This window comes from Cyprinus carpio, chromosome A7 (genome assembly GCF_018340385.1).
Source record: "Cyprinus carpio isolate SPL01 chromosome A7, ASM1834038v1, whole genome shotgun sequence".
In the NCBI taxonomy this organism is placed as follows: domain Eukaryota; kingdom Metazoa; phylum Chordata; class Actinopteri; order Cypriniformes; family Cyprinidae; genus Cyprinus; species Cyprinus carpio.
The window spans coordinates 37,901,108-37,928,487 of record NC_056578.1 but is presented as its reverse complement, the minus strand read 5'-3'; the positions used below and the strand labels follow the sequence as shown (position 1 = coordinate 37,928,487).

Genomic DNA, 27,380 nt, shown 5'->3' with positions numbered 1-27,380 from the left:
GAAGTAACGAAAATAGTACTAATTTTATATACAATTATATTATAATATTCATCATTGAACATTTGTTATTTTTATTATTGCTTATTATTATTAACATATCATATTATACATTTACAGGTAAATATGCTTTTTTTCGTATCACATATGTGTTGTTTTTGTTGTTTTTATTATTATTATTTTGTCACGCCATGCTCAAGCTAAATATACTTTAATTAATATTTGCATTTTTAATCATTTGTCACGCTACATGATGATTTAGTGACGATAGAAGAGTCATTAAAATGTTGAAACGAGAATTAGTGACCAGTTTTTATTTATTTAAAAGTCCTTAGGCGCTTGTATAATGAATTTTCGAAGACTTTTAATTTGAAACGCTTTACCGCTAACCCGGAAGTGTAGTGGATTTTGTTGTACAGGTTCAGTCGGTGGCGAGTGCGAAGAGCTGCTGCTGCTGCTGCTGTTGATCACAACTGGATACAAACGAGTACAAACCAAAAACTGCACTATTGGGTCTTTGGCTTGAGTCGCAGCCATGTCTCGGGGATCCATTGAAATCCCTCTGCGGGACACAGATGAGGTTTGGACTTGTTTTTATCTCTGTGCGGTGCTGAGTATAATTTGATCGCAGCTCTGTGAATAGCTATCACCTGCTAACACGCTATCATTCACACGCTTTTCATACGTTTACATAAAATTAATAAACTAACAGCGGCGAATGACAGAAACACCCCCGTCAATCATAAATCATACAACGAGAAACTCTGAACGTGTTCAACGTGATGGAAAATACTTCACCCGAGCATCTTTCAGTCCTTTTCTGTTGAAATCCACGTCTGTATTATATTTACAGTGCTGGTCAAAAGTTTGGGATCAGTAAGATTTGTGAAGTCTCTTCTGCTCATCAAGGCTGCATGGATTTGATCAGAAATGCAGAAAACAGTAATATTGTGAAATATTATGACAATTTAAAATAATGTTTTTTATTATTATTTTAATATACTTTAAAATCTAATTTATTTCTGTGATGCAAAGCTGGATTTTCATCAGCATCATTACTCCAGTCTTCAGTGTCACGTGATCTTCAGAAATCATTCTAATATGCTGATTTATTATCATTGTTCGAAACAATTTTATTTTTTTGGAGCCTGTGATTCTTTTTTTAGGATTATTTGATGAATAAAAGGTTAAAAAGAATAGAGTTTATTCAAAATATAAATCTTTTGTATAACAATATACACTACTGTTCAAAAGTTTGGGGTCAGTATTTTTTTTCTTCTTTTCTTTTCTTTCCTTTTTTTGAAAGAAATGAATGCTTTTAATTAGCAAGGATGTGTTAATTTGATAAAAAGTGAGAATAAAGACTTATATTGTTAGAAAATATTTCTATTTTAAATAAACACTGTTCTTTTTGAACTGTTATTCATCAAATAATCCTGAAAAAAAAGCAGAACAATTGTTTCCAACACTGATAATAAATCAGCATATTAGAATGATTTCTGAAAGATCATGTGACACAGAAGACTGGAGTAATGATGCTGATGAAAAAAATCAGTTTGCATCACAGGAATAAATTACATTTTAAAGTATATTGAAATAGAAAACCATTATTTCAAATGGTAATAATATTCTACAATATTACTGTTTTTTTTTTTTTGGTCAAATAAATGCAGCTTAAGAGACTTCAGTAAAACACATTAAAAATCTTACTGATCCCAATATTTTGAACAACAGTGTATTTGTGTCCTTTATTGAAAACCAAGCAAATTGTATTAACGAGGATAAAACAATCACCTCAGGAGTAAATAAAAGAAGAAAACATTGTACATATTAAACAGCACCATAGTTAGTATTACATAAATTTACTTTTAGACATTGTTTCCAAATACGTTTTAATCCTAATTTTAAATTGTTCAAACATACACATTTTTTATTTATTTTGACTTTATAAATATATGACAATGCACCGACGTGCATGTCATATACAAATACTACAAAACACTTTAACATCTCCAAGTTAACCAAATTAATCATAGCTTCTACTAAATTAACAATAATCCTAGCTTCAAATATTTTACAAATAATTAATTAAATAATTATAAAATACATTTTTAATTCTCCCCAAAAACTGTGTACCTGATGATAATTCCCAAAATAAATGACTAATAGTCTCAGGGGCATTTTTACAAACATTCTTTCACATTAACTGAAGCTATGTTTTATTGCATGTTATTAATATATGATATTTATCGAAGGTTTTAGAGCTCTACTATCAGCCAAACTCACTGGTGGAGTTTTATCATGTGTTCATGATCTCGTCCTGGTTTATGGTCATTCATTTGTTGCTTCTCTCTCAGGTTATCGAGCTTGACTTTGACCAGCTTCCAGAAGGAGATGAAGTCATCAGTATCCTCAAACAGGAACACACACAGCTGCACATATGGATTGCGCTCGCTGTGAGTGACAAGCTCGGTTACGGTGACATTATTAGGATTTCTGGTGCGCAAAAATCTCACGACTGTTTCTTTGCAGTTGGAGTACTACAAGCAAGGCAAGACGGAGGATTTTGTCAAGTTGCTGGAGGCGGCGCGCATTGATGGAAACCTCGATTACAGAGACCACGAGAAAGACCAGATGACGTGTTTGGACACACTGGCAGCTTATTATGTTCAGCAGGCTCGAAAAGAGAAGAACAAGGATGCAAAGAAGGACCTCATCAACCAGTCCACTCTTCTGTACACCATGGCAGACAAGATCATCATGTATGATCAGGTAAATGAAGGTTACAGTTCTCATAGTGATCTCTGTTATTGTTGTATTTTTTGGTTAGGTCTTTAGCCTTATGATATTTCTCATTTCTGCAGAGCCATCTGCTCGGAAGAGCTTGCTTTTGTCTTCTGGAAGGAGATAAGATGGATCAGGCAGACGCTCAGTTTCAGTTTGTACTTAACCAGTCAACAAACAACATCCCTGCACTCCTGGGTAAGTGTGGCACATGATCATTATATACTTAAAAGTCTGAACTTGAAATCACTATTCACTTTATTTTTCCGAATACAGCAGTGTTTCTGTGGGTCTTGAAAAGTCTTAAAAAGTCTTAATTTGCCCTTTCACAAACTAAGGCCTAAAAAGGTCTTAAATTGGAGCGAAAAGTCTCAAATTCGTGAAATCATTAAATGTTGCAAATCATCATTAAACATCATTAAATCAAGATACATTTACTTGAGATGCAAATTGAACACGAAGTTTTGTTTTCTGAGAAAATGAACAAAATTAAGTGAGTTTATGTATAAAACCTGAATAAATAGGAACTTGCTTCCCCTTCCAATCAAGTCGATTATTCTGAGCCCAGTGCCAGATATTTGTTCTCGTTTTGATCATATACTGTGTTCATTTTGATCAATTTCTCATTAAAGACGACTTCTTTTTTTTTTATGCAATTTTGCTTAAAAAGTCTTAAATTTACGTTCATAAAACCTGCAGAAACCCTCTGAGGTGTTCCTTTTAATCCTTTAAAAGTCTTAGGATACGTTTACACGACAACGGTGTAGTCAAAAATGAAAAAAGTTTTTCCCTTGGAGTTTTTAAAAAGTTTCACGTAGACACGACAACGTTTTCAAAACAATTCGCGATTACACAAATCCACGAAAACAGCCCAAAACGCTGTATTACGTATGCCAGGCCAGTAGTTGGTGCTGTCACCTTGTTAGTAAACAGTACCTGTAGAGAAGTGACGATTATATGTTGTATATGATGCGTCTCTGCCGTTGGTTGTAATATTGGTGAAGTAAATCCACACTTTAGTGAAGAAGCGTTAGCAAACTCTTGAGCAGCAACAACAGTACCATATACTCTGCCATTGTTGTGTATGTTTGTTCGCACTTGCCTTTAAAAGCGACACGTACTGCGCATGTCTACATACCGAACACGTACTACACACGTGCATGACGTCACCGTTTTCAAAGATTCCTGTATTGGGTGTTTACACAGGAACGATAATGGCGCCGTTTTCAAAAACGTGCACTTTGAAACCTGTTTTCAAAAATATGCTTTTTCAGTTCCCAAAACGCTGTTGTCGCGTAAACGCACGGTCAAAACGCATAAAAAGTTTCCCATTTTTGGCTGAAAACATTGTCGTGTAAACAGCCCCTTAAATTTACGTTCATAAAACCTGCAGAAACCCTCTTTGGTGTTCCTTCGAATCCTTTAAAAGTCTTAAATTCAGTTAGATCAAATTTAAGGTCAAAACAAGTCTTAAATGTTATAACAAAAGTCTTAATTGTCATTTGAAGGGGTCTTAAATTGCATCCTTAATTTGAGGGAGAAAAAACACAAATATTTGGCCTAATAATGATATGGCCTAATTTGATGATTAAACTTTATATTATATCATATTAGTTGATTTAATTTATTAAATGCGATTGCTGCAGGCTCAAATTCAAAACAGAGCAATCTTGCGCGTTCTACAGGATCAGGTTTCAGAGTAGATCACAATCATTGACTATTGCACATTTATGCCAAGCGTTTGCTATTAATAGATGTTGTCTTGTTATGAATGATGATTTATGTTTATGTCCTTCAATAGGTAAGGCGTGTATCTCCTTCAACAAAAAGGATTACAGAGGAGCTCTAGCCTACTACAAAAAAGCTCTTCGCACTAACCCTGGCTGTCCAGGTGAGTCTGCCAGATGTGTTAAAAATACTGTTACCCTTTCCTCAAAACCTGACCACTTCCTAGATTGTCATAGTAGATCAATGTGTTCGAATCACATCTTGACAAAATATACATCAAATGAAAGATGAAGAAACTTCAGTACTATATATTAGGGCTGGGACGATAAATCGATGCAGAATCGATTCGTGGATTGATTCTTAGATTTTCAGAATGCATCGCGATTCCGCTGGAATCGATTCTAACAACTTTTAACAGCAGATGGCGATCTAATCTACTTTTTATCCGCACAGTCAAATGCTCATGAAGAAGAGTGCTAAAGAGCGCTTGTGCGTTCGGCTGAGTCATCTAATTTCACCTCAGCTTAGAATGCTTTTATGACGCAAGATTAATGTAAACACAGCCAACTGTGAACACCTTTGTAATTCACTTCAATCTTTTCGAATTTTATGAATTATTATTTTAGGTTCAAGTTTGTGTGGATTTGGAAACAAGCGGAGTACAGCTGTTTCTAAAGCATGCAGTGCCATCTGCTGTTCAAAACTAAGCTCCGAAACGATTCAAGAAAGAATCGTGATGCATTCGAAAAATCTCAGAATCGATTCTGAATCATTTCTCGATTCGCGATGCATCGATTTATTTTCCCAGCCCTACTATATATTGTAATAAATATTTAGGGCCCCTATGAAATCTGTTTTTATTTTTCCTGTATTTGGATTTGATGGTTTAAATCAATTTGAATAATAAAAATGCAAGTTACTAGTCTACTAGCTAGCTGTAGCTACATGTCAACTAACTCTCATTACAGTATTAGTAGACTATGTTAGGGTTAGTAGAATAAGTTAACATGTACTTGCAAAATCACTTTTTTTCCCCCAGTCATTCTGTGTTGTCTCTTTTAATTTTTATGTCTTTATGATGTAATACGATTGATCCTCAAACAAATAAATGAAAAATGGATGATTGCAGATATTATTTTGGCACAGTAGAGGTTTACTATTTAAATTAAAAAAATGTAGTGAAAGAAAAATATTGCTTAAATTAAGATGAAGTTCATGACTATATATACTTTTGATATATTCATCAAAAATTTGCTACATTCTGTGAAATTCCACATTTTGCTGTAAATTCCATTTTTATGTCTAAATTCCGTGATTCTGTCTCCATTTTCTGCATCAGTGAAATCTTAGGGCTCTATATTTAAGCCACTGTAATCTCGGGTCTCTGCTCCAAACTGCTGGTTAACAGATTAACCTTGACTGGTCAACACTCACAGAGCTCATTTCTGTGTGAACTGTCTTATTGCAGCCGAGGTGAGACTAGGCATGGGCCACTGCTTTGTCAAGCTCAACAAACTAGAGAAAGCTCGACTGGCATTCGGCAGAGCCCTGGAGCTCAACTCCAAATGTGTGGGAGCTTTGGTGGGTTTGGCTGTGCTGGAGCTCAACAACAAAGAGGCCGACTCCATCAAGAACGGGGTGCAGCTGCTTTCCAGAGCCTACACCATTGACCCCAGCAACCCCATGGTGCTCAATCACCTCGCCAACCATTTCTTCTTCAAGAAGGTAAAGCTGGATCTCTCTTGTGATCTACAGTTTTGAAGTGGAGATCTTGTACTTGATACGTGCTTTGTGTTTTTCAGGACTACAGCAAAGTCCAGCATCTGGCTCTCCATGCTTTTCACAACACCGAGGTGGAGGCTATGCAAGCGGAGAGCTGCTATCAGTTAGCTCGTTCCTTCCACGTCCAGGTAGGAAAGAGACTTCTTTCATTTGAAATAGTTGTCAGTCAGTATATTTTAATTATAACATGTAATTACATATAAGATAGATGGGAATAATAGCATAATCAACTCTAAACAGTGTCATTTTAGTATTTTTAGTGTTTTATTCATATTTTAACTTGATTTATTTTTATTGGCTTTTATTATTATATTTTTATAATTTTAAGTTTAAGTAATTTTATTACATGCTTTTTTATTTCATTAATTAAATTAATTTTATTTAATTTAAATTAATATTTAATTTTTATTTCAGTTTTAATTTCAGTAATTTTAGTACTTATATTTAACTGTATTTATTACAACTTTATTTTAATTACCGAAAACTATTTTTAATTTTTATTTTTTTTATTAACATTCAAAACACTGACATCAAATCCTTTTACTGACCTCAACACTGAACTTTTAACTTTTTTTTTTTTTATACATTTTACAAAAAGTGAAGTATTTTGTGTAATATGTACTCAAAAATGTCAAAGACTGATAATATTGACAGAGGCCAAACATTATTTGACCTTGCCAGTATATCAGTCTGTCGGTCATCTTAAATTTCCTGCAGTGTGTAACACCAATGCTGATAAACTTGCACATGTCTTTGCTTTTAGGAGGACTACGACCAGGCCTTCCAGTACTACTATCAGGCCACTCAGTTTGCGTCGTCTACTTTTGTACTGCCCTTCTTTGGCCTGGGGCAGATGTATGTATATCGTAGAGACAAGGAGAATGCTGCACAGTGCTTTGAAAAGGTCCTGAAGGCTTATCCCAACAATTATGAAACCATGAAAATCCTTGGGTCTCTTTATGCCACATCGGATGACCAGGAGAAGAGAGACATTGCTAAGGTACGACATTATATATCAAAAACTGCATTACAGAAAGTTTTTCTCAGAGATTATTACAAGCCTCCTGTTTTTTATGTTTTTTACTCATAGGAACATCTAAAAAAAATCACAGTGCAACATTCTGATGATGTGGAAGCCTGGATTGAGCTCGCCCAGATTTTGGAACAAACAGACATTCAGGTAACCGTGTCATTCCTGCATGTGCTTGTGTCTGGACTCATGCAACATACACCTTACACAAACTGTGAATTGCGTGTCTTTTCTGCAGGGTGCTCTTTCTGCATATGGCACGGCCACTCGTATCCTCCAGGAGAAGGTCCAAGCGGATGTTCCTCCTGAGATCCTCAATAATTTGGGGGCTTTACACTTCAGATTGGGAAACCTTGGCGAAGCTAAGGTAAAGAGGGATTTTAGGCTCTAATTAAAAGAATGCTCTGCTGTTTGGTATTACAGAAAACTCTCAATTTCTTTGTAGAAATACTTCTTGGCTTCTTTGGAGAGGGCAAAAGCTGAGGGCGAGCATGATGAGCACTACTACAACGCCATCTCCGTCACAACCTCCTATAACCTGGCCAGACTGTATGAAGCCATGTGCGAGTTCCACGAGGCTGAGAAACTCTACAAGAACATCTTGAGAGAGCATCCCAACTATGTCGACTGTAGGCATCATCACAGTGTGTTTTTTTTTTTTTCTCAGGAAATGGTCTGTTCAGTTGGTTTATTTGAATTTGTAACAGGTTACTTGCGACTTGGAGCGATGGCACGTGATAAGGGGAATTTCTACGAAGCTTCCGACTGGTTTAAAGAAGCCCTTCAGATCAATCAGGTATGTAGTTCTTATCTTTATACGTATGACCAACACATAGTCTCATTCTTCTAGTTCTTCAGCAAAAAAGCAAATGCAAGATAATCATGTGAAGTATGCAACCTTGTCATCTTTGTTTTAAGGTGACTTCTTGTACTTTGTGTTGTAATTAGGCACTGAAGAAGGTCATGACCTAAACGTTTGCCATTCTTCAGTAAAGCGGTGTTATTTTAATATCATTGTTTTTATTAGTGCTGTCAAAAGATTAATCGCGATTAAGCGCATCCAAAATAAACGTTTTTGTTTACATAATATGTGTGTGTACCGTGTATATTTATCATGTGTATATATATAAATACACAAACATACATGTATATATTTATATTCATATATCATTTGTTTTATATTTAAATATTTTATATATAAACAAAACATTTTTCTTAAATATGTACATGCATGTGTATGTATTTATATATACATGATGAATATACACGGTACACACACATTATGTAAACAAAAATGCTTATTTTGGATGCAATTAATCGTTTGACAGCACTAGTTTTTATAAATTTTTGTTTCTGTGTTTTTAATTTTAATTAGTTACATTTTTGTCATTTTCAGCAATTTAGGTGTGACTATGTACTTTGTAATTAATTTTATTTGTTTTAATTGTTTTATTAAATCAAGTCAGACTGAAATGAGAAATGTTGCTAGCTGAAATAAAGTTTTTATTAACTCTTTCCCCACCATTGACGAGTTATCTCGTCATTTAGAAGACAAAGCTTCCCCGCCATTGACAAGTTTTTACGGCTTTTCTTGTTTTCACTGTTATACACTCGGGGGCGCTATTACACATCTTCTGAACGAGTACAAAACCTCCTGAACAAAAACACACGAATGGAAAAAACTAGCGATCTCTTATGTAAACAGATGCATATGATAAATAATGTGATCATCAGCAATAAACCGCATATAAATGAAAACTGCATAATGTTATGGAGTAAAATGATAATCCAGGAAGTGGTATATGGCTGAGCAATCTATGTATTTATTGAAGCAATCTACTTAATTAATTCATTCATAAACAAACATAATAAAAACTAACAAGAAGTATTTTATAAAAAAAAATATTATCACCTTTTCTCTCAAAACAAAATTATTATTTTTTTATGAAACCTACCTATATTCAAGTGTTGATAAAAAAAGAATGTTTTAAGCTAGAATAAAACTGATTAAAAGTTTAAAAGTAGAGGCTTTGATCTTTATTTTGGTGTATTGCATATTCAAATATTCATACAGAAAAATATACTGTAGGCCATCAAATTTGAGTGAAAATCATCAAAATCGCTGGCGGTGGCTGGCAACTTTAAAAAAAAAAAAATGCTGGCAGGGAAAGAGTTAAGTAAAGTTTTTTTTTATTATTATTATTGTTTCAGTTAACTATAATAACGCTGCAGTACAGCTATAGTTCTTGCACTTTTGGCTAATGCACCTAGATTTTCTAGACCTTTTTTCAGGTTTTTCTGGATTTCTTCAGATCTGTATTAATAAATTGTGTTTTGCAGGACCATCCCGACGCCTGGTCACTGATTGGTAACCTTCACTTGGCGAAGCAAGAGTGGGGTCCCGGGCAGAAGAAGTTTGAACGCATCCTTAAGCAGCCCTCCACACAGAACGACACCTACTCGATGCTGGCGCTGGGAAACGTGTGGCTTCAGACGCTGCATCAGCCCACTAGAGACCGAGAAAAGGTGCCTTACCTCATTCAGTTGACAAACTATCTTGTGTTGTCATAATTTGTTGTCTGTTTTATTTACTAATTTTTTGTTTGTTTGTTTTTGCAGGAAAAGCGGCACCAGGATCGAGCTTTGGCGATCTACAAACAAGTTCTGAGGAATGACTCCAAAAATCTGTATGCTGCCAATGGCATAGGTGCTTTACCTGCTGTTTAATCAGTCTTGAAAATCCCGTCCTGTAACAAGCAATATAAACCATCATACTGCTGGTTAACTGTTTTTTCCTCATGAGTATATTTCCTCCGTGTGATACAGGTGCTGTGTTGGCACACAAGGGTTATTTCCGAGAGGCACGGGATGTTTTCGCCCAGGTCCGAGAGGCCACGGCAGAGATCAGTGATGTCTGGTTGAATCTCGCACACATCTATGTGGAGCAGAAGCAGTACATCAGTGCAGTGCAGATGGTGAGAGAATAAACTGAAGGAAAAGTCCCCTGAGGATGAGGCCTTTGTTCTGATTCTGTACTCGTGTTCTGTTTTCCTGTCTCTTCAGTATGAAAACTGTTTGAAGAAATTCTACAAACATCAGAACACAGAGGTGCTGCTGTATCTGGCCCGAGCGCTCTTCAAATGTGGCAAGCTGCAGGAGTGTAAACAGACTCTTCTGAGGGTGGGCGAATCTTAATAGTTTATTTTCTTTACTGCAGGGGTCCCCAAACTGGGTTTTGCAAGTTAGTGAAAAACTAATAATCGATTAAATCATAAAAAATTAAAACAAATCATTTTAAATAAAAACACAATCAAAATAAAACATATTTTATATATAAATATTTTATTTGTCATGTGCCCTTGACAACATCGATACACTATTATAGTTTTTATTGCTATATTGAATTGGTATTTATTTTATTTTCAGTTTTCCTTTTAATTTTTGTTAAATTAAAAAATAAAAAAAATGGTTATTTGTATTATTTTATTTTTTAAGTCAATATATTTTTTTCATACATTTTTATGTCAGTTTCAGTTAGTTTAGTACCATTTTAGAATTGTAACGGCGAATGCAAACAAGAAATGTTGCCTTGAAAGTTTTTTTTATATATATATATATATATTATTTCAAGTCTATTTTTTATGGTTTTAGTTTTAGTTAACTATAATAATCCTGCAGTGAACCATGAACATGTAAATTTTTTGTTAATATCCTTTTCCTATATAATAAATCAGGCTGCTAGATATAATATGTCAATGAAATTATATTATTATGCTAATATTTATGTATATGTTGCATAATTCGTTAGTGTAGTATTAAACAATTTAATGTAACATATTACTTTAGTTACCTTTTAATCCAATGTATTATACTGGAATGTACATATATTTAAAGCTGTTTCTCGTCAAAAATAACATAAGGTTAATGCCCATATATTTATTTTCATGCTTATTTTTTATTATTATTGTATTAATTATGATTCATTATTTAAAATAAAAAAAAACAAACATTATTTTAACCTATTGGCAGTCCTTGTTATAAATGTTTTCTTTTCTTGTTTCTGCTTTTTTCTGGTTCTTTGACTCTCAGGCCCGGCATGTGGCTCCCAGTGACACAGTGCTGATGTTTAATGTGGCGCTGGTGCTGCAGAGGTTGGCCACGCTGGTGCTGAAGGACGAGAAGAGTAATCTGAAGGCTGTATTGAGTGCGGTGAAAGAGCTGGAGTTGGCTCATAGGTACATGAACTCCATGACCTCCAGACTATGACGCACTACAGCTTGAAGCTCTCATATGCCTTTCATAACTTTCTGTTATTGTTCTCACAGGTACTTCAGCTACCTCAGTAAGGCTGGGGACAAAATGAGATTCGACCTTGCGCTGGCTGCAAGCGAAGCCAGGTAGGTTTGTTCTTCCAGATATGGGATGTTTGTTCTGAAATTAAAGTTTCCATGAATGTCCCAGTCAGATGTGGTCTGAGACCTCCCATGAAAATGCAGGGTGTCATGAAAAAATCCACAGCCAATCTAAAAATATTTGATGCTTAATATAAAGTATTAAATATGTGTATTTTATCGATACATAATATTTCAATTTTAAGTTATCTAATGATTTTATTTATTCAATTATTAAATAAAATACAAAATATATTTTTCTTTTTTTATGTTTTTTATATATTTTATAAATGTTACAAATAAAAAAATGTAAAAAAACAACTGATTTTTAGTTTAGTTATATATACAAATTAATGTTTTATAATTTAATTTTTTCATTTTATATATGTGTATATATATATTTACATTTACATTTAGTCATTTAGCAGATGCTTTTATCCAAAGCAACTTACAAATGAGGACTTACAAATATCTATCTATCTATCTATATATCTATCTATATATATATATATATACATATATATATATATATATATATATATGTATATGTATGTGTATATATATATATATAATAGATAAATGCCATAAATATATATATATATATAATATATATATAGATATATATATATATATATATATATATATATATCTATATATATATATATATATATATATATATATATATATATAATAGATACATGCCATATTGTCTTATTTTTAAATTATCTAATAATTGTATTTATACAAAATTCATATTTATTTTCTTTTTTAATTATTTTTGATATATTTTATATTTGTATAAATCACACATTTTTAGTGTAGACCTACACTGTATATATACATACACACACAAACAAAATGTTCTTCTTTTTTTTTTTTTTTTTTTTTTTTTTTTTGGCTTTTGAATGATATAAGAGGGGAATAAATGATGACAGAATTTAATCATTTTAAATGTATGTTTTCTCTTTCAGGCAGTGCTCTGATTTGCTAAGCCAGGCTCAATACCATGTGGCCCGAGCTCGGAAACAAGATGAGGAGGAGAAGGAGCACCGCGCCAAACAAGAGCAGGAGAGAGACCTGCTGCGGCAGCAGATGCTGAAAGAACAGGAGGAGAGGAAGAGCAAAGAGGCCGAGGAGCAGAAGAAGCTGCTGGAGCAGAGAGCCCAATATGTGGAGAAGACCAAGGGCCTGCTCAACTTCTCAGAGACGATGAAAGCAGCAAAGGAGAAGAAGAAAGGAGGCAGTGGACGGGTGAGTTTAAGCACTTCAACACTCTTTTTCACACCCCATCTTTTTAAAATATAATGAACTTTTTTACTTAGCGCAAGAAAGGAGGCGACTTTGATGACTTTGTCAATGATGACTCTGATGAGGACCTGCCAGTCAAGAAAAAGAAGAAGAAGAAAGCTGAGAGTGGTAGTGAAGTTGAGGATGCCGAGGAGGATGGAGAGAAGAAACCCCGTAAAAAGAGGAGGAGGTAAACTCTAATGACTCTAATATAAATATATTTATAATGGAATATTGGTTTTGTTGTGCTAGTGTATTTTTTTTTATTTGCATCTATTTAAATTATGAAATATATTAATTAAGTTATAAATAAAATATATGTAAATTATATAATATAATTTTTCTGAACACCTGATTGTAGTTAAAAACTGGTTTATTCTGGGTCAGGTTGAGTTTCAGTGTATTTCTTATTGTTTCCTCAGACCAGCTAAAAGAGAAGATGAAGGTTCAGATGATGAGGAAGGAGGTTCAAGACCTAAAAAGCAGCGCAAGCCCAGAGAGCGCAAGAAGATCGAGAAGGTACCGATGCTCTGAGCACTTAACATAAAAGTTTTACCTGTATGTTGAGATTTAGTTCTAATTGCATTTCTCTTTCTTTTCCAACCGGAGCGCATGCCACCGTCTCTTAAAGGGAAGATCAAGTCCAAGGCAATCATTTCATCCTCTGATTCCTCCTCCGATGAGGATGGCCTGAAAATAGCAGAAGAAAGGTGAGAGACGTCACTTGAGTTCACTTAAAGTTGGCGTGAGCTGGAATTTCACCCTATCTATTTTGTAAATGCATGTTATAGAAGTTTTTGTGAACAATTCATCCGTGCATTCATTCGTTCAATTCTGGAACTTCCAGTGAAACGAAGGCTCCTCTTTGGTGTTAACTTAATTTAATTTTTATTATTATTTATTTTATTTTATTTTACACTTTTTCTGTAAACATTTACATAGACTCCCTGGCAATTCCTGGACCCCAGTTTGTAAAACCCTGATCTATTTATGTTGTAAAAAAATTACTAAAATATTATTTGGAAAATAATTCGTTTCGTTACATTGTATTACTTTTTTCCCCCCACATTGTTTCTTTTTTCCCCGTCGTATCATAGTACTGCTATGGTACTTCATTCATTTATTTATCTATTCTATTTTAATATAATTTTATTTATTTATATACATTTTTATTAGATTTATTTATTGTTTTTTCTAAGACTTTTTCTGCATTTGCTCTTTTTCCCTCATGGTCATCTAGTTTGAAATACCCTCATTTAGCCTTAAAAGCTCATGTTCATCTGCTTCTATTTTTGAGTGAAACACACGCGTCTCAAAATCTAATCAACAACTGAGGCATAGAACCAAGTCCCCACTCTACGTTGTTTTCATTTACCGCAACCTGTTACTCTAGGATGTACGTCACAATACGGAAAACAACATATGCTGCAATTTCTGTTTCATTAAGAATTTATTTATTCCTTAAATTGTCTGTTTTATGTCCAGAAACCCCAGGGACAGCGGCTCTGGTTCAGACGAAGACGAAGGCCACAGGAAACGCATCGCTTCTGACAGCGATTCCAACGAGGAGCGTAACCGGTCGGCCAGTGAGGCCGGCAGCCCCCAGCGCTCTGGAAACTCAGATGAGGATGAGTCTGGCAGCGAACGCCCGGTGAAGAGGAGAAGACCACAACAACAGTCCGACTCTGAGCAGTCAGACAACGAGAGCAAGAAGAGCCGCTCCGAAGGGTCTGACGATGAGTCTCAGGCCGGATCTCCAGCTGCCGCTTCAGATCGAGGCTCGGAGAACGAAGGCTCTCCGCAGAGGTCTGATAACGACTCTGAGCCGGAGGGGTCCAACAATGAAGCCTCTAACAGAGGATCTGATGATGACAGTGACTGAGATGCTGACCGTTCGGTCTGTCGAGGAAAAAAAAGCCTTTGTTGTAATGTTCAGATCATAGTACGTAGTTAAGTGTCTTCCTGGATAATGTTTCTCCGATTTTACACAATGTTTTTGCTTTTATTTTTCAAAAAATGAGAATGGTGTTTTCCGTTCAGTCTTTTGAGTAAGAAATGTTCAAAACCTCTTTAGCAGGCACTTTTTGTTGAGCGTTACAGCATATAATGTGCTCTGTAGACTAAAGGGACAATCACATGCTGTGATTCAGAGTTGATGTACAATATGAAATACCTTTGAATAAAAAAATATTTTGAAACATTTTTCTAGTTTTTATTGTATCCTGGTTAGTGAGGTGTTTTGAATATATACACTCGCCCACTGGCCACTCATTGTCATGTTCAAGATGCCAGTTTGAGTTGATTTGAGCTTTGTGACATGGTGTAACCCCTCTCTCCTGGGTCCTCACCACCACACCTCGCACTCGCTCCGAGTGGGCCTCGAACCCGGGTCTCCGACATGGGAGGCGGACGCACTAACAAGGAGGCTGAATGACTGCAGCCACTAGCCACTCTTGAGATCAGGGGAGTGAGGTTTACCTGCACAGCACCTACTCGCTGGCCTCCGTTACACTCACCCCCCTAAACCTCACTTCCATCCGGGTCACGGCACCAATGTAACCCCTCTCTCCCAGGTCCTCACTGCCACACCTCACACTCGCTCCGAGTGGGCCTCGAACCCAGGTCTCCGACATGGGAGGCGGACGCACTAACAAGGAGGCTAAATGACTAACCTTAGACCTGCCCTGAGTGAGCTCTCTGCCATTGTTTCACCGCCGGAGCAGATGTAGAAAAGAATCACTCCTAAGCGATTGAGGTGTTTTGTTGTTGGATGTAACATAATAATTAATAACAGCATCTGTCATTTACTCCCGACTAAAGACATTGGATTATGCCTATTTTAGCGCGAATCATTCATGGTCCAGCTTCACCTACAGAAAAAGCGAGTGTAAGATTTTTAATGAATCTTTGCTAATCCCTTTACCTAATGTGCTAATTAGTAAGTTTCACGATGAATGCTGCTAACTTAAACACTCCCTCAGAGAGTGGGGCGGGGTCAGCAGAGCTCATTAACATTTAAAGGAAAATGCTACCAACGGCTTGTTCTGAAAAGAGCTGCTTTTGACAGGGTAAAAAAAGGTGTTTTTTGCACCACCATTGAGAAATTGTAACCAAACTATGTTACAGACTTTTCATTAAGACCCTAAAGAATCATATCAACTTCTGGAAAATGGGCATCCGATGACCCCTTACCTGCAGATGCACGGCTGGATGGATCCATGCTTTCATGTTGTCTGTGCCAAATTCAGACCCTGCCATCCGAATGTCTCAGCAGAAATCAGTATACTCTTCAGGCCACGCAACCTTTTGTCCAAGTGTAAGGCCTGAATCTAACTGAGAACCCCTAAATAAGTTATGTATCAGAGCATCCGAAGCCGTCAGAAGATCCCACAGGACATCATACACCATCTCATCAGGAGCATGTCTAGACGTTGTCAGGAGTGCATACAGGCATGTGAGGGCTATACAAACTATGGACTTACATCATAGGTTGCTTTGATGAAATTCATACACGTTTGTTTGATTTTTGGTGTGATTTTGATTGTTGTGTGTTCAGAGAAGCTGCATGCTTTGGTTGTCATGACTGGTTTATTGAGCTACCGTTGCCTTTTAATCTGCTCGAACCAGTTTGGCCATTATCTTCTGACCTCTGGCATCAACAAGGCATTTTCAGCCACAGAACTTAACTCACTGGATAGTTTCTCTTTTTAGGATCATTCTCTGTAAACCCTAGAGACGGCTGTGTGTGAAAATCCCAGTAGATCAACAGTTTCTGAAATACTCAGACCAGCCAGTCTGGTTCAAATAACCATGTCACATTCAGTCTTAAATTACCTTTCCATTCTGATGCTTGGTTCAAACTTCTGCAGATTGTATTTACCACCTTTACATGCCCAAATGCATGTTTAGATATTTATGTTAACAAGCAGTTGAACAGGTGCACCTACTAAAGTGGCCGGTGAGTGTGAATATAGATATACATTTATTAGATGTATCTAATAAATAAATTCATTAATTTCAGAATTTTTTTTTTTTTAACAGTAGCGTAGATGCAATTACTTAATCTGCAAATGTGACTTTTTTTTCATACTTTATTAGAAAATGTTTCCAACATGGTATCAATAATACAATAACAGCCTACCTATGGAAAGCATTGCACAATATGAATGAGATACATAAGAACTACTGAAAAACAAGATAAAAAAATTAACATTTTTAAAAATTACATTACGAAGCATCATGTATGGGGCATCTTAACAACCATTACAGTATATTCGGATTTAAAACCAAAGCATTTTCTCATATTTCATTTCTGATCAAGGATTTTAAGCATCGTTTTTGTTCATTCCTGAATAGTAAAAAACATTTACAAATCACTGCATAAGTTTACATATCTGATGTCATCATTCAGGGCCAACCACAGCTCAAAAATGTACACAAGTAGTGACAGAGTTAATTCAACTGATATTCTAAAAAAAAAAAAAGAAAAAAGAAAAACAGCTCAGGAACGTGTTCTAAAATAAAACTTGAGCAAAAAAAAAAAAAAAAAAAAAAACTGAACTTGTGTAACTAGAAGTGTTATCAGTCATAAAAGGGATTCAGGTTAATATTTCTCTTCACAGACTCAGAAATCCAGAAAAAAAAAAAAAAAAACCCAGCATTGTTCATTTGTACTGGAGGCTGAACTTCAGTAAATACAAGTCTGATGACAAATATTCTTTGTAACACATATTCATGCCAAAGCACACATGAAATAAGGCCAAATAAATGCTGGTGTGTAACTTTATTGAAAGCAACAGTGGCACATTGAACATTCTGAGCCCTTACACCTTACAGTAACACTTTAAATAGCAAAACCACATGAGCAGGTCATTATTTGTTGTCCTACCTAATGATAAAGCTTTGATTTCCCCCTCATGATTAAATAAACGTGTATAATATCCATCATGGGAAAACATTGTTAGGCTGTAAAACAGTGATTTGTATATTGAACATCCATACCAAATTTCTCATCTCGTTTCATCTTTATTTTACCAATTAAAATACATTAAAAAAAAAAATTACACATTTCTGTTTGGATCAAATTGTTGCATCTAAACAGGCTGTGTTTGGTAATCCCTGAACATGCTGTAAAGAAAAAAAAAAATTCAAGTATCAGCTTGACAAGTACTGGAGGTGGGGGACGCTTATGGGTTGGGAAAAGGCTGCATAATTTCATCTCTCCCACATGGCTTTGTTCATTATTATAAGAAATAGTAGGGGAAGAAAAAAAACAAACATGTTATTTTACAATCATAACTGGAAAGTAAACCTTTTTTCCTGTTTCACAGACTCAAGCACCTTGCAGATCTGGAGAATTTTTCATTAAACTCCATCACACACACAGCACACTACACCCACCACTGTGAGGTTTAAAAAAAAAACTAACAAAAAAAAAAAAAACAATAAGCATCGACTAAACATTATGGTAACCAAAGACTACTGAGGATTCTTTGTAACAAACAAAACTGAATATTGCAGCAACTCAAAATATGACACTGAGCAAAAGTGCATTTTCTATAGTTTTGTGCTGAAATGAACGGCAGCAGAAAAGGCTCTTGCAAATACATGTTTTTAAAAGCAAAAAAAATATATATAAAAAAGATGCAGTTTCAAGCTGCTAATACCATTTATCTGTGGTGGGCCTGAACAGATGATAGTCATTACATGCTTTAAACAATGAGGCCAAAGAGAAGCGTGAATAATACGTTGGCTTGACACTGCAGGAAACAGCAGTGTGGAATGAACTGCGGTGAATTGCCGCAGGTGAAAGGAGAGATGGTGAAACGAAACGGGAGAGATGACAGAGGAGAGTACATCAAGGCTTTGGCTGGTTCTTTAGTCAGCTTCCTCCTCAGACTCTTCCTCTTCCGCAGTCTCCAGCCAGGTGAGCCACTGGTTCACCTGAACAACAAGAAAAAGAAAAAAAACTATGTAAATTTGTGGTTTCCAAAGAAAAGGTGCGTCACTGTTGACTGCAGTAGCATAATTACCTGGAACAATGCTTTTCCCTTCCCTGGAAACTCCTGGGTAATATCTTCTTTCCATGCAAGGAAGGCCTCTTCTTCAATTATCTCCATATCATAAAAGTTGACAAAGTAGCGCAGTAACATTCCTAAAGAGAGAAGAGACCATTAAATAAAAGAAAACATGCATTTCGTCTGAATACTTTAATGTCTGACACGGTAAACAAACTTCAGGGTTCCCACACCTTTAGACCAATGAATTTCCATGACTTTCTGCGTTCTGCATTTAAATATAATTGTCAAGGTCTGGGGGAGGGGGGTTATTAGTACTATTATTTTAATTAAAAAAAAAAAGGAATTAAAAGATACAAACAAACATGCATTCCTCCAAGTCTGGGGTAGTTATCATAATATACAGTCAGAAGATTTTTAGCCGTACCTTTGGGAAAAGCATGGGTGTTGCAGTGGACTTGGAGTGCGTAGAGTGCACTGACTTGCAGGTCCACGTGTTCATGCAGGAATTTTTGCATCACCGGTTTGAAGGCAAGTAGCAACTGTTTTTCCTGGTCAAGCTGCTCTTTCGTAGGTGCAGATAATTGGTCATCACCTTCAGTGGTATACATCTCATGGATAATGTACTGCAAAAAGCTAGAAGAATGTTGGGAGGGTTAACCAAGTGTCCATAGAGTAAACCATTTCTAAGAAACATTCGGGCCAGAATGCCCATCTTCATACCTGGTCATAAGAATGTTAACGAAACCCTTATCAGTGTGCAGTTTTGGAGAAATGTTGTCCTTGATCCACTTGTAGATGGTTTGCGGGGCAGGATCTGCTATAATTTGTTTCAGCAGCTCCTTCTCCAGCTTCATCAGAGGGAATAAGAAGCTCAGGCCCTTCCCCTCCAGAATCTCCAACATACGATCTTTGTTTTGATCTATTTCTGTGGACAGAGAATATAGATAGAGGAATATTGGAAATGAACACCAGTCAATACACAAAACAAAATGGAAATTCATATTAAATTTCTTTATAAAGTGATTTAACAAATCGGGCAACTGAATTATGAACTTATAAATTTCACCAATTGAAAATATCAACCCTGTTACCATGATTTTGGATGGTAAACAACTGAAACGAAGTGGACAAAACTGAAAGATTCTCTAAAAATCTGATTTTCTAACTCCCAAGTCAAAGAAAACTCTAGAATGGTCGGCCGATATGTTTTTTTTTGACAGCAAATGCTGATTTTGGAAAGCAGGGGGGTCGATAGTGGACAATTTTTAACAAGAGGGAGAATGTGAGCACTGTGTGTGCTCAGGAACTGCTGCTCTCAGAAATAAAACAAAATAAAACACCCGAAAACAACAAAAAAGCATAAAGACACTTATCGGCCAATGGTGATATTTGCAATATGCCAAATATCGGCCTTGGTGATATATTGGCTGACCACTACTCTAGAAGCATCAACCCTGTTACCATTCTAAAGGCAAAATTACATACTGATGTTAAAGGGGACATCAGATGCCCATTTTCCACAAGCTGGTATGATTCTTTAAGGTCTTCATGAAATGTCTGTAACATACTCTGGTTAAAATTCCTCAATGGTTGTGTAAGACAACACACCCTTTACACCGTCAAAAAAAACACCTCCCACCACGCCCCCCCGTTTCATGCATGTCTCTTTAAATGATAATGATCTACTGTTTCGTGGGGCGTGTTGAAACAAGACATGAATTGCTGCCTTGGATTCTATATACTGCTCGGAGGTGGTCTTTTTCAAATAGCTAGCTCGTTTTGTAGAGAACCCACTTGCTGGATGACACCGGTTCAGACAGTACCAAAAAAAATAAAAAAAAAATAAAAAAAAAATTGGTCACACATACCTGGCAGCATCTTCTGCATGTTGACCTTGCTCTGCTGGAACAGGTCGGTCAACCACTCCCGATCTTTCATTTTGGTCATTTGCTGCAAGCAGAGGAGGAAGAGAGGAAAGTGGGTGCCGTTCTCCAGAGGGTGGGCCAACTCTGCCATGCTCACAAGCTCAGCAATGATCGCCCGGGCAGCAAACTGAGCCAGGTAAGACTTAACCAATGGAATATCCAACTCGATCTTGGGACACTGGTCCAGAACATTGAGAAAAGCCTGTAAAAAGATGTTATTTGAGGAAACGATGAGTTCCGGTTTCAGTAAAGATGCTGTGAGGGTGAATCTCACTGATGCAACATGTATACAAACCTGCATAAAGTTCTCTCCTGTGACCAGTCCCTCCATGCGGAGTGTGTTGATCAGAGTGCTGACATGCTCTCGATCCTCATCTGGGCTCTCCAGTGAGCAGATGATCATCTTACTCAACATCTCAGGCAGGAAGTGTTTGGGAGCTTTCATCTCTCGCACCCCATTCACCGCCTCGTTCATGTTTTTGCTGCTCAAGTAAGTGGTCACAACATTCTCCTGCAAGCAAATTTAAGGAACAGCTCACTCAAAAGTTTCTGTGAACCATTTTCAGCAAAAAGAGTGGTACGTACAGTCATCTTAAGCAGTTCCTCCCTAGCAGGCGGTGGCTTCTTAGTGGTCTTCTGTGGCTTCTCCTGAATTGGAGGTGGGCTGGTTTTCAGGCCAAGTTGCGGTGGCTATAAACAACAGAAAGCATTTAAAGCACCTTAAAAATAAAAATATGGCATTTTGTTCCCATGCATGAACTGCAGTACTCATTACCTGTCCCAGCGGAGGTGTGGAGGTGCGTGGAGGTTGAGCACTTGGAGGAATCATGGTAGGTATCTGCGGCTGCAACTTTGGCATTTGGTTTTTGTTTAAAATGAATGACTGAGCAGGTCTCAAGCTAATCTGAAGTATGACGAGAAAAATCATTTAAGTAATCAATCCTACCAGATCAAAAACATTTTCCTGTAAATTAAGCCCAGACTACACAGAATACAAACTGTGTGAAATGTTCAATAGCACTTTTTTTTTTTTCAGTACAGATTGGTACTGATATTGGTATATGACAATGATACGTTTATCATTAACAGAAAAAAAGTCCCTACCTCATCAGCATTCAGCTGTCCTTTCTTGATAAAACGTGGCGCCATATCCTTAGACTGAGCTTGCTGCTGAGATGAATGAGTCTGGTTCTGGAAAAGCAGATTCTGCCCCTTTGATTAAACCAGAAACAAAAAACACGCAAGTTGGACTAATATTTTGAAATCTTCAAGCATTAGTTATTTGGTAAATGGGCATTCACCTGGTTGGATTTCATGAAAGGCTGAGGTGCAGGGGCCATGTGGCCACTGTGCCCATTGAAAAGAGGATTTGTGCGACGGCCCATGGTGGGGGAATACCTGTCCTGAATGACCCCAGGGCCAGTACCAATCCCACTGCCTACAACCAGACAAGAGTTATTAAGCTGGCAGTGAACCATAGAGTAAATCCAGTCATGCGCAACCTGTCCCAGAAATGTCAATGCACTTCAGGGACATACCTGGCATCTGCCCAAACATATCCGCTAATCCCCCAAGAGTTTCTCGATCAGGTTTAATTCTCGCCGGCAAGAAAGGACTTTCTTGAAAGAAGTCAGTCCTAATTCCTTGAGACATTGGTGGAATAAAAACACCCAAGTCCTGTGAGGAACAAAGAAAGACATTTTGAAAAATTCTGATATTAGAACTATACATTTAGGAAGCAATGATGATTTGAAACAGCAATGTCTATGGTAATATTCTGAACTGTAAAAACTGATTTAAACAACTTCACGGTTCAAATAACAGTTAAAAGTATTGGAGGAAAAAAAAAAAAAAAAAAAAAAAAACTAAAACTCACAGGTCTCCACAATATATTGAAATAAAATCAATATCACAAAAGGGCTTATGCCAAACGTAATTAAATTATTATGGTATTACGGGCTGCACATGTGTTAAACACACAGCTTTAGGCTGAGCCCAACAGAACATTATTTGTCGGCACCCCAAAATTAAAGCCTGGTTTACCATTCGAAAATTAAATTAAGACATTTTACTATTGTAATGTACAGTAAAAACTTTACTTTTCTTATACATACATACATTAATTTTAATATTCTTATTTCATAAATCACAAAAGCTATAGTAATACTAAATTGGCCAAGAACAGTGGGAAATATTGCCCATGAAAACTCAAGTGGAAAGAGACTTCAGAAAAGGTCAGCTCTTAATAAAAAGTAAAATCTAAGTATGAACAGCCCAATTTAAGTTTCTCCCAAATCATTTAGCACTAAACTTTGAACTAATAAATTTCATACAATTCATCATTTAAATTTATTAAAATTAATATTTAAATCTTCAGAGAAAGAGAAAAGGGGCAATACAATCACATAACTCGCCCTGTCCCAAATAAAAAGTCATGTGAATGGCCCATTTCAAATGTCAAAACGGCATATTTCACAGAAAGGCAACGAGTTTGCATGTACAATGTTATACTGCAAATCCACAAAAAAAAAAAAAAAAAAAAAAAAAAAAAAAGTCAAACGTTCACTGGCGGGGTCTCACCTTTACTGCATCCTGGCGGATCTGGTTGATAGTCTTAGGTCCATTATCAATAAAAGCTTTCCGAGGCACCCAATTGTTCTCTCGCAACTCCACGGTATCCTGAAGCAGGAAACGAATCCGAGCAGGCAAGTCCTTATTGTTCATTAAGGATCGCATACGGCCGTAGTACTGATCCATTAAAGACTGCGAGACAAAGGGGTGTTAGGAAATACCACGGTCTTAATGCACCCAAAGTCCTGCTAGTCTTAAAGCAGCTTACCTTGGCTTTCTCATGATCTAGCCTTGGCCCCACAGTTCTCATTATCTGACAGAGGCACTCCAAATCCTCCCCCATATCCTTAAGTTGGACTCTTTTCTTCTTTTCCAGAAGTCAATTAGGAGGGTTCAAATGCAACAACATTAGGTTGGAAATCAAGTAGCCGGCATTAATTTTTCAGTAGAGGATTTATGAATAACTCACTGTTTTGATGCATTTATGAAGGATAGACTCATGAATGAGATCGAGTTTGCCAAGTTCTCCGATGAATTTGATGTTGCCCAGCATTTTGATCTTGGCAATAGCACGCTGCTCCTCCTCCTCAGAGGTGAGAGGGCTGTCATTTTTATCATAGACTGTTAGAAGAAAAAAAAAAATCATAAGTAAAACATCAGGCAATTCAGTATAGTTGCTGTAATAATGTTAGCACGTCCACAGTCTACTTACTGTCAACATTTCTGGTGCGGTTTTCAAATTCATCCTGAAGTTTGGATATCAGAAGTCTCCTGAATGTCTATAGGAGAAATAGTGGAATAAATACACTGACACAGTACACTGTGCTGTTGAGCTTTTTGCAAATGAATAAAGAGGAAATTCTTACAGTGCTCTGCTTTTGTGATGACTGGATCTCTGTTGATGGGCCGTCAAAGTTTGGAGCATCCTCTGCCAAACGCAGACATAGCTGAGCATATAGCGAGCTATACTTCGGCTCTTCAAGGGCTTTGTCTACAATCTAGTTGAAGTGAACAAGTAGATGGTTCAACATTAAAACGAAAGCCTTGCATGTAAATGCAGATGTAGACCATCCACTGTTTTTGAAGTGTTCATTTTAATAATATTAACACTTCTATATATATTCCCTTTTATTTGAGATATAAATATTACATAACATGTCAGGTATATGCATGCAACTTTTTGCCAAACAATGGTTTTCAGGTGAGCCAATCCACAAAAGCTTTGGTGCCTAACGTTCATTTTTTTATGCCTCATTGTTGCATGCTCTCATCGGTTTGTTCTCACGTGATGATCTTGCACGAGAAAAGTTGGCACTGCCAAGTTTCACCAGCACTCGTATTGTGTTACAACTCTAGCCTACATATATAACAAACAAAATCCTCACCAGCAAGATGATCCCTTTGAGGACGAGCTTTGAATCTACGCCCACATTCAGGAGCTCAAGGCATAGCTTGTCAAACTTCTCAGGGGCCAGTTTATTAAGTATGCTAAAAAAAAAAAAAAAAGGACAAAAAAAAGAGCAGCAAAATGATCAGTTTTTCAGTAACAGCCATTGAAACAAAAACAAAAAGCCAATTCAAGTACACAGTCATCATTCTCAAACTGAACGAGGAGCTTCATTTCAGGCTCTTACCCTCTCACTTTCCTGAAGATTGCATCGTGTCGTTCTTTTTCGTTGGAGGAGTTGACATCTCGTCTAGTGCTTCGTGAAGGAACCCATCTCTGAACGCCAGGCCCTGGGGTTTTCCCCAGGAACTCGCTATAAAACACAACAGTGCACAGTCATTGGTTTGGTCCAGCCTTTAGAGACTTACTAATGTCCATCACAGAACATCAGTATTGAAATATCTTTGTGCGAAAATCAGAAAGGATTCTGCCACCACCTTTAGAAGACTAAAAACACTTAACTTCAACGCCTCCGATTCAGAACAAGCTACTAATAATGACTACATTTAAAACTGAGACACTTGTAATAAGCAGAACCTAACCAAGTTTAGACATTAAAGTCAGCATGAAATGGAAGCTGAAATCATCTTTCCTTTCCAATCGTGACCCATCTCAAAGTGAAAAGACGCGAACGAAAAAAAAAAAAAAGGTGGCCTGGACTTGATTTTGTCCACCGGGAAACTGGCTCGTTGTTGTTTGCTATTGCTGCAATCTCTTGAGTGACGTGTTCTCTGAAGTGTGCACCGTTCTGCAACCTAAGTTATTTCGATTAAGAATTATAAGGTGACATGAATTTTTAATAAATAAGATTGTCTGTCTGAAAATGCAGCTCCAGGCTTTATTTTTATTTAAATCACTCTTAAAACAATCTTGTTTTTGTGTACGTACTGTTGTGTACCTCGTAATACACATAACTAAAACAGCACTTATTAAATGGCTTATTATTGAATTCTCCAAATGTACCTGTTGCCAACAGACTTGGGATAGTGCTGAGCTGCACCCCTACCTCCTCCTCCGCCCGAAGAAGCACTACAAAAGCGAAAATTTGTATTTTGAGTTTAAATTAAAATGAACGCAACTCCTTCTCCAGTCTATATCCCAGGAAGATGTGTGTGAAATACAAGCTCTTTCTGACCATCAGCTCAATTAAAAAGCTATTAATATGTCCTTTTCTACTAATGAATCTTTAGGGTCTTCTGAAGTGGCATAAGGTCTACCAGAAACAGTGTAGAAGTCAAATGTGTACCTGAAACGAGAAGCACCCCCCTCTGCAATCACACTCTCCACTTTGGCGGCTTGACAATGAAAGATCCTCAAAAAGAATGAGAGTGAAAGGGTGGGGGTGTAGAAACACGGCCTAAATGAGAGGAAAAACACTACATTCATATACATTTTCAAAATGAATGGAAATGACAGGCATTGAACTTTAACCGGAATGTACACGATTGATCAAATGGTCAAATCAGCCCCTTTAGAAAAATGAAAAAAAGTAATGATCAAATCCGAACAAAGCACAAGGCCTCTGCCACGAGCTCAGATTTCACAAAAGAGCCTTGATTTATTAAACAACACATTCGAGCGCCATTATAATTGTGTTTATTAAAAGGCTTATATAAGACTAACGTTACATACGGACGGTTTAAATTAATGGACGTTTTATGATGGACACTAATTAAATCACACACTCAGTTGTTGTCATTCTCGTGTATTAGCATCGAGGCTAAGTAATTATCACACACAGGAAAACAGCCATTCGACGTTTAGAATCGACTCAACGAACAAGAGGAAACTAAAACCGGGCGTCACGTTTCATAGCGGCTCACTTGGCTGCGCGATATTCAAAGTTTTATAGTCAAATGTGCGGTTTACCGGCAGGGTGGTGCGAAATAACAGCTGATCTGAATAACCGGACGCCATTTTCTCCTAAAGCGAGTCAGCACAGCCGCTCCATCAACATATAAACACACTCCGCAGCTCATATACTGCGGGAAACCTCTGGGCTTAACGCTGTGACGGCGGTCGGTTCACTCGGAAGGTACCGGTACCGTTAGCGGTCACCGGTTTAGTGAAGGTAGAAGCGGGAGCACGCGAGCAGTCAGAGCCATTTTACAGCAGCAGCACAGCGGCTCCAAATCACAACCTTACCTTTTCTAAAAGAACTTCAGCTTTGATGGTGTTGGGTTACCAGACAAGAAAGAAAACAGATGAGAAAGGGAAACTAGTTTTATGTACGCGTTATTAATATTATGGTTAAAGAGCAGTGCGTCTTGAGGTAACACTGCCGCACCGGTATGAGGAGGAGAACTGTGATCTGACGTCACGAACAGCCGCAACTTTATTCACCGGACGCTTCAAACGTGCTGGATGATACGTCATCATCAAGTTTCGCTGCACCTACAACGGGCCAAAACTTAGGGC

The 27,380-nt window shown here is 36.9% G+C and overlaps 2 protein-coding genes across 2 annotated transcripts; one reads left to right on the top strand and one right to left on the bottom strand.

Moving 5' to 3' along the window:
* The first annotated feature begins 389 nt into the window (after positions 1-389).
* ctr9 (CTR9 homolog, Paf1/RNA polymerase II complex component) lies at positions 390-15,199 on the top strand. Its single transcript, XM_042761063.1, has 23 exons — positions 390-577; positions 2,355-2,453; positions 2,530-2,769; positions 2,862-2,979; positions 4,583-4,672; positions 5,978-6,234; positions 6,312-6,419; positions 7,055-7,291; positions 7,382-7,471; positions 7,560-7,688; positions 7,767-7,950; positions 8,029-8,117; positions 9,662-9,847; positions 9,941-10,028; positions 10,148-10,296; positions 10,385-10,501; positions 11,411-11,556; positions 11,647-11,718; positions 12,684-12,963; positions 13,035-13,189; positions 13,422-13,518; positions 13,603-13,709; positions 14,485-15,199. The coding sequence occupies exons 1-23, from the start codon at positions 533-535 to the stop codon at positions 14,879-14,881; spliced, it is 3,480 nt and encodes a 1,159-aa protein (XP_042616997.1). The 5' UTR covers positions 390-532; the 3' UTR covers positions 14,882-15,199.
* A 2,564-nt stretch (positions 15,200-17,763) lies between these two features.
* LOC109060600 (eukaryotic translation initiation factor 4 gamma 2-like) lies at positions 17,764-26,318 on the bottom strand. The gene is made up of 19 exons (XM_042761061.1): positions 26,209-26,318; positions 25,150-25,275; positions 24,901-25,003; positions 24,382-24,513; positions 24,228-24,294; positions 23,986-24,136; positions 23,784-23,895; positions 23,525-23,707; positions 22,483-22,621; positions 22,246-22,382; positions 22,049-22,156; positions 21,720-21,848; positions 21,530-21,634; positions 21,240-21,455; positions 20,888-21,146; positions 19,740-19,944; positions 19,444-19,652; positions 19,032-19,153; positions 17,764-18,942 (listed from the first exon to the last, which is right to left on the bottom strand). The coding sequence occupies exons 6-19, from the start codon at positions 24,066-24,068 to the stop codon at positions 18,877-18,879; spliced, it is 2,073 nt and encodes a 690-aa protein (XP_042616995.1). The 5' UTR covers positions 24,069-24,136; positions 24,228-24,294; positions 24,382-24,513; positions 24,901-25,003; positions 25,150-25,275; positions 26,209-26,318; the 3' UTR covers positions 17,764-18,876.
* Positions 26,319-27,380: the final 1,062 nt, after the last annotated feature.

Coding starts and splice junctions, on each gene's coding strand:
- ctr9 (XM_042761063.1), top strand. CDS start 533: ATGTCTCGGGGATCCATTGAAATCCCTCTGCGGGACACAGATGAG. Junction 6,420..7,054: donor CTCGTTCCTTCCACGTCCAG/GTAGGAAAGAGA, acceptor CTTTGCTTTTAG/GAGGACTACGACCAGGCCTT. Junction 7,472..7,559: donor TGGAACAAACAGACATTCAG/GTAACCGTGTCA, acceptor TCTTTTCTGCAG/GGTGCTCTTTCTGCATATGG.
- LOC109060600 (XM_042761061.1), bottom strand. CDS start 24,068: ATGCTGGGCAACATCAAATTCATCGGAGAACTTGGCAAACTCGATCTC. Junction 22,622..23,524: donor TCCGCCAGGATGCAGTAAAG/GTGAGACCCCGC, acceptor TGTTCCTCACAG/GACTTGGGTGTTTTTATTCC. Junction 21,635..21,719: donor CCACACCTCCGCTGGGACAG/GTAATGAGTACT, acceptor TGTTGTTTATAG/CCACCGCAACTTGGCCTGAA.